This window comes from Cryptomeria japonica, chromosome 8, assembly GCF_030272615.1.
Source record: "Cryptomeria japonica chromosome 8, Sugi_1.0, whole genome shotgun sequence".
Lineage (NCBI taxonomy): Eukaryota > Viridiplantae > Streptophyta > Pinopsida > Cupressales > Cupressaceae > Cryptomeria > Cryptomeria japonica.
In genome coordinates, this window is record NC_081412.1 from 647,992,711 (window position 1) to 647,998,686 (window position 5,976).

Below are 5,976 nucleotides of genomic sequence, written 5' to 3' on the forward strand. Positions count from 1 at the left end.
AGTCAAAAAACTTAATGCTTCCAAATCCAAAATATTTTTCCTTTATTGTTCCTCATGTTTAATGAAGACTTCGTCAAAGCTTCTTTGCTTCAAATATGATTTTTTTCCTAGAAAGTATTTGTGAATTCATTTGGGGAGTGGGGGGAACAAGATCTTGGTTTGGTCAAGTATCTTTTTAGAAATTAAAAATAGAATAGCTTCCCAGAAAACTACTTGGCTTTCCCTAACAGGTAGTCTACTTATGATTAAGACAATTTTGGCTTCAATTTTAGATTATATCATGTCAGTGTTTCCCATTATAAAAGGAGTATCGTCAAATCTTGAAATAAATATTATTTTTTTTTGTGTAAGGGTAGTAAAGATCCCAAGAATAAGATACATTTGTTAGCATGGGATAAAGTTTGTATCGCTAAAGTAGATGAGGAGGTAGGTATTCATGATTTGGAATGTAGGAATATGACTTTGAAGTTTGTATCGCTAAAGTAGATGAGGATGTAGGTATTCATGATTTGGAATGTAGGAATATGGCTTTGAGGGCTAAGCTAGTTTAGAAATTATATTCTAATAAAACATCCAAGTGGGCCTTTATTGTTGCAACAAAATATCTTGATAATTAAGATCTAGAGAGATTCTTCATGGCTCTAGAACCTCCTCTTGGTTCTCAAATGTGGAACTATATGGTGAAATGTAGGAATTTTTTTCTACCTTATTTGTCATGGATGATTCATGATGGCAAGGAAACTCTTTTTTTGGAATATACTTGGAATGGCCTCGCACCTTTAAGCATAATTAAAAATCTAGAGGAATTGCTAAGTTGTTTAAAAAATCAATGGGGGGTGAAGGTGCATGATTATTTTTCCATTCTATGCAAGTATGACATTGTTTCAATTCACTAGAAGGATCCATCAAGGGTAGTAGCTCCATTAGATTAAAAAAAATTGCAAATAAAATTATATAATAGAATCATCCATTATAAGGAATCTCGGGATTGTTTGATCTAGAATCTATTTCAATCAAGTCATTACATAGTGAAACAAGGCTATCAAATTACTAATCATAAGAATCCTTTCAGAATAAACGATATTTTTTGTTATGTTGGTTTAGTATAGTACTTGGAAAAGCTAGGGCCTCGTTTGGCTAGCATTGAGAGGGCCTCATTTGGCTAGCATGAGTGACAAATTAACTTCTAATGGTATAGTTGTCTACCTTTTATTATCTTTTGTGTGCTAAGGAGGTGGAACCTAGGGATAATTTTTTATTAAAGTGTGATTTTACATATGAATGCTAGTCTTGGCTAATGAAAAAGCTAAATTGGTCTTCTCCTTTGTACTCATCATTGATTTTGGCATTTGAATCTTGGCTGAGATTGTTTAGAGAATATTTCATTGTAGATTTATAGGAAATTTCTACTTCAATTTTTATTCGAAACATTTGGTGGGATAGAAATAGAAGGATCTTCAAAAATGAATCGAGAAAGATTGAGGATGTTTTCATCAACATTGAGAATTCTATTTAAGAATTTGTAAGAGCATGCACTATAAAAAATAAAAGTATAGACTCATGTTTCACTTCATTAGATGACTTAGGTCTTAAAAATTGGAATCACATAACAGTTCCCTTAAAGAGGAGTCTTATGTTGAATACAGATAACAAGATGAATAGGAGAGATATTAAGTGGAAACCACCGGACACTTGCTTCATCAAGATACACTTTGATGGAGTAGCCATAGGCAATCTAGGGGTCTTACGGGTGGGATACATCCTTCAAAATAATGAAAATGTGATATTGGGTGTAGAGGCTACCAAGATTCTAGATGGAACAAATAACATAGTGGAGGCTTTAGCACTACTATATGGTCTAAGGCTGGCTACTAGTTTCAAAATTAAGAATATAACCATTGAAGGGGATTCCTTAATATTATTACTATATTGAAGAAGTTTGAAACACTCAATTGGAGAGTCAAATACCTAGTTTAGGAGGCTTGGGCGATGCATTTGTAAAGCTTGATTTCGATCAATGTTTCTTAAAATATTAGTAGCTTAAGAATAAATACTTGAAATGAGAGAGAGCTTATGGAACTGAAATTAATTTCATTAATAATCAAAGCACAAAATCTAGAGATCATTAAGCATTGACTTTGCAAATACAGGAAGTGTAATAATTTATTTAGATTTCCATTGGATTTACTTTATCTATCATGTTATTTATGGATTTGCCATGTTTATATTGATTGATATTTCCACTATATGATGAATATTAGGTCATTACTAACCTCAAAGAATTTTTATTTATGTTATATTGAAATGAAAAATTCACTCTTTTTGCTTAGAAACAAGGATGACAATGTACATTGGAAGGTAAAGATAAATGTATCAAAACTCTTACACATCCATAGACAAACTGGAATTGCATAGAGCTTTCTTTTTTGCTATTGTATTTCTTCTCTTGAGTGCTACTTTAGCTAACATTATATGAGCTTCAAGTATCCTCTAAATTTATTGGGTGTATAACAAGCCTATTTATAATGGGTGGCTATCATCCTTCAACTATCCAGGGAGAAAACTTAGAAAGGATAGCTCACCTATTGCTTAATTTTTTTTAATGGATCGTTACTATATGTATGAGTATGTCTACTTCTCTATTTATTTATGCTTATACTTATGAAAATATATGTTGATCTCCTTGTTACTAATCATTGAATTATATTATAAATTTCTAAGGAATATTATATCATCTTTGGGAATGACAAATTCATAATATTATGTTTTTTTTCTTTGCACCAAGAATCAAGTTTAATTGATTACTATGTTACTAACTATATTGGTGCTTCTTTGGCTAGACTATGTCTTCAAAACACATGGCGTAGGTGCTATTAACATGGATTGTGCAATACATCAATCAAAGGAGCAAAATATGAGACTAGCTATTGAACAATCAATATGGCCTTGAAGATTTATGGAAGAATTCTAGCTGGATATATGTAAAAGTAGAATCTTGCTTGAAGTTATTTTACACTTTGCAAAAAATTACATTTCTAAAGATCAAAAGGAACATTGAAGATCATTGGTACCTCACTCAAGTGAAAGTATTCCATAATAAAGATACTTTGAAGATCATGGGCACATGCTATATATTGGAATTTTAGCCATCACTTTGGCATACTCTTTGTAGTGATTGGCTTTTAGGTGATGCCATCAAGGGGTAGTGTACATGGAACCTCCTAGTGGCTAGTTCCTAGATGTAATATCTAATAGCATAAGACCTTTAGGCATTATATTCTCCAAATTCAAATAATGATTGAAGGTGATGCCATTGAGGGGGACTGTGCATGTGAATGACACCACCTAGTGACTAGATCATAATTTTAAATCCTACAGGCATACACACGTCCTAACAGGTATGAAATAAGACCTATATAAGCATTATTAAGTCCTTTTAAGCATGTAGATACACATATGCAAGTCCTTTTTGTTTTATATACTGCTGATAAACGTAAGTAAGTCCTATACAACATATGTAAATTCTTCTTCTAGTAAATCTTCTACTTGTAAAAGCATTACGCCCTATACACACCTACAGATACTATGTAATGAACCAGGAAGAGGCACAAAACTCTGCCTTTTGCGCTCACTGGGCTCCAAACAAGACAAACGCGACATGCTATAAAAAGAGACGTGGAAAACAAAGCGGTTTCGGTCTTTTCAAAGACATTCATTTTTTAATTTCGTATCAAACAAGTTTGGCGACGTTCACCATAGTGGCATTCGTCCGACTCGGCCGCCAGGTTCCGGCTTTATGGCCATTAATCAAAGAGACAAAGCTATAAAAGGTCATGCCTACGGACTTCCTCCCATCCATGTTTAGAAGAACTTTCAAATCATTTAAGAAGGTATTATAGATAGAGCTCCATGGCAACCAAATCTATGGTTTCTATTATTATGTTGGCCTCCGTATTGTCAATAATTGTCGTCAATGCTGCACCCATTGCCAACGTTATTACAGTCGGTGACGAGAAAGGGTGGGCACTTGGCTTTGACTACCAGGCGTGGGTACAAAATAAACAATTCCATGTTGGCGACACACTCGGTATTTTCATACTCCTTCATCTTCACTTTTATACATAAGTATACATCGCTCTATTTTTAGAATAAAGTTATAGAGTCTAAAATTTGAATGGACGGTATGATAATACTAACACCCATTGTGTGTAAATGTGTTTTGGGTGCTGATCACAGTGTTCAACTACCCAAAGGGTGCTCACAACGTGATAATGGTAAACGGCCCGGAATTCCAAAACTGCGTTAAAAACCCAAACTTGGGAATCTTAGAGAGCGGTCAGGATAAGATAGTATTGGAGGCCGCTGGAAATATGTGGTTCCTCTGCGGAGTGGGTGAGCATTGCGAAAATGGTCAGAAGCTCAAAATAACAGTTACTGAAAATGCTTTGCCTTTTCCGATTCCTTTTCCACCTGCACCATCACCAGCACCCCAAGCAGCACCAGCAGCATAATCGCCATAATGGAATGGAGTGTTTGGGGAACACTGGCCTACTCCTGCTCCATTTTACGTCTATCCTTCAAGGCCTTGGTGAAACGCATGTCCCAGATTGTCTTTCTATGCTTTATGCTTGCTTAGTTGTGTGTTTTATGGTGCAGAGCTATATCAATAGGTTGTCAAATAAGACTTTAACGGTGGAAGGAACAATTCCACTTGAAAATGGGTTAAAGTTTTGTCTATGATTAAATTATTTTTATTCATTTATTCAATCAGTTTTGAATTATTGAATGCATTTGAAGAAGGCGTCATTCAGTACTTTTCATGATGGGTTAATATAAATAACTTACAATAAAGTTATTGAAACAATTTAAGTTTAGGAAAATTTAATTTAACTTTAATGGTTATATTGTATGTATTTTATATTAAGGGATTGAGATTAAGTTGTTAAAGAATTGAAGTTTTATTATGGAGAATAAAATTTAAACGTTTCAATGTGATATTTATGGTGGAATTTTAAGTAATATTTTTTTGTTTTCAATTGTTTGATTTTCATTTTATGCTATTTCATATAGATGATGTAGATATATTTAATAAAGCTGAACTCTAACAACTATTCCATCAATCAATAGTATCCCTCATGGTGTAGATAAACCTTTCTTGTCATATTTTGACATGTGGGATTATGTTGCATGACATGGTATGATGTCATGTATTGAATATATGATACAACTTACTATAGCTTTTAGAAATTTATAGCTTTTCCTTCTAAAGAAAACTTTCATAGAACTAAGCCAATACCCTATCAATTGACATGATAAAATCATTCAGGTAAATTACAAAAGTCTTGTATTTATAGGCATCTATTAGGTCAATTTTAGTATCAAGCATTATCAGTTAAATTAAACTATAGAATTTACATCTATGTAGTTTATTATTCCATATATCTTTCACCATATATGTACATGCATTTGTTCTTGTGCATTGACTTATTATCTTGACTCATCATCAAGAAGAGCTTAGTTCCTTAATATTTTCTTGTAATAAATTTTTGTAGTAATATTACCATAATGTTCACTATATAAATAGATCTTGGAGAAAAAGTGACAATATCTTTTAGGCTCACACAGATAGATGAAGTGGCTATTTGAGATTGTATATGGTGAAAATGGAAACAACAATATTGAAAGACTAAATGAATTCAACCACAAAACCCTAGCCTAACAACAACAAAGATCCACCATAACATATGAAGATTACCTAAGACAATGCAAATCAAATGAAACCACAAAGATTATACCATCACATGTCCAATAGGGTTTTGGATCTCCATTCTTCCTATCTCCATTGATCTTGCTTGATATATTTGCTCTCAGATTTTATGTGCACAAGAGCTCAACAAAGAACAGAAATGTGGTTGCAAGTAGGATTGCATATGAAAGTGCAAAGTGTAGTCGGGGCTGAATGCATAGTGAGGGTTT

The 5,976-nt window shown here is 33.2% G+C and overlaps 1 protein-coding gene across 1 annotated transcript; it reads left to right on the forward strand.

Moving 5' to 3' along the window:
* Positions 1-3,909: 3,909 nt before the first annotated feature.
* LOC131069279 (blue copper protein 1a-like) lies at positions 3,910-4,511 on the forward strand. Its single transcript, XM_058004642.1, has 2 exons — positions 3,910-4,087; positions 4,237-4,511. The coding sequence occupies exons 1-2, from the start codon at positions 3,910-3,912 to the stop codon at positions 4,509-4,511; spliced, it is 453 nt and encodes a 150-aa protein (XP_057860625.1).
* The last annotated feature ends 1,465 nt before the right edge of the window (positions 4,512-5,976 follow it).

Coding starts and splice junctions, on each gene's coding strand:
- LOC131069279 (XM_058004642.1), top strand. CDS start 3,910: ATGGCAACCAAATCTATGGTTTCTATTATTATGTTGGCCTCCGTATTG. Junction 4,088..4,236: donor CCATGTTGGCGACACACTCG/GTATTTTCATAC, acceptor TGCTGATCACAG/TGTTCAACTACCCAAAGGGT.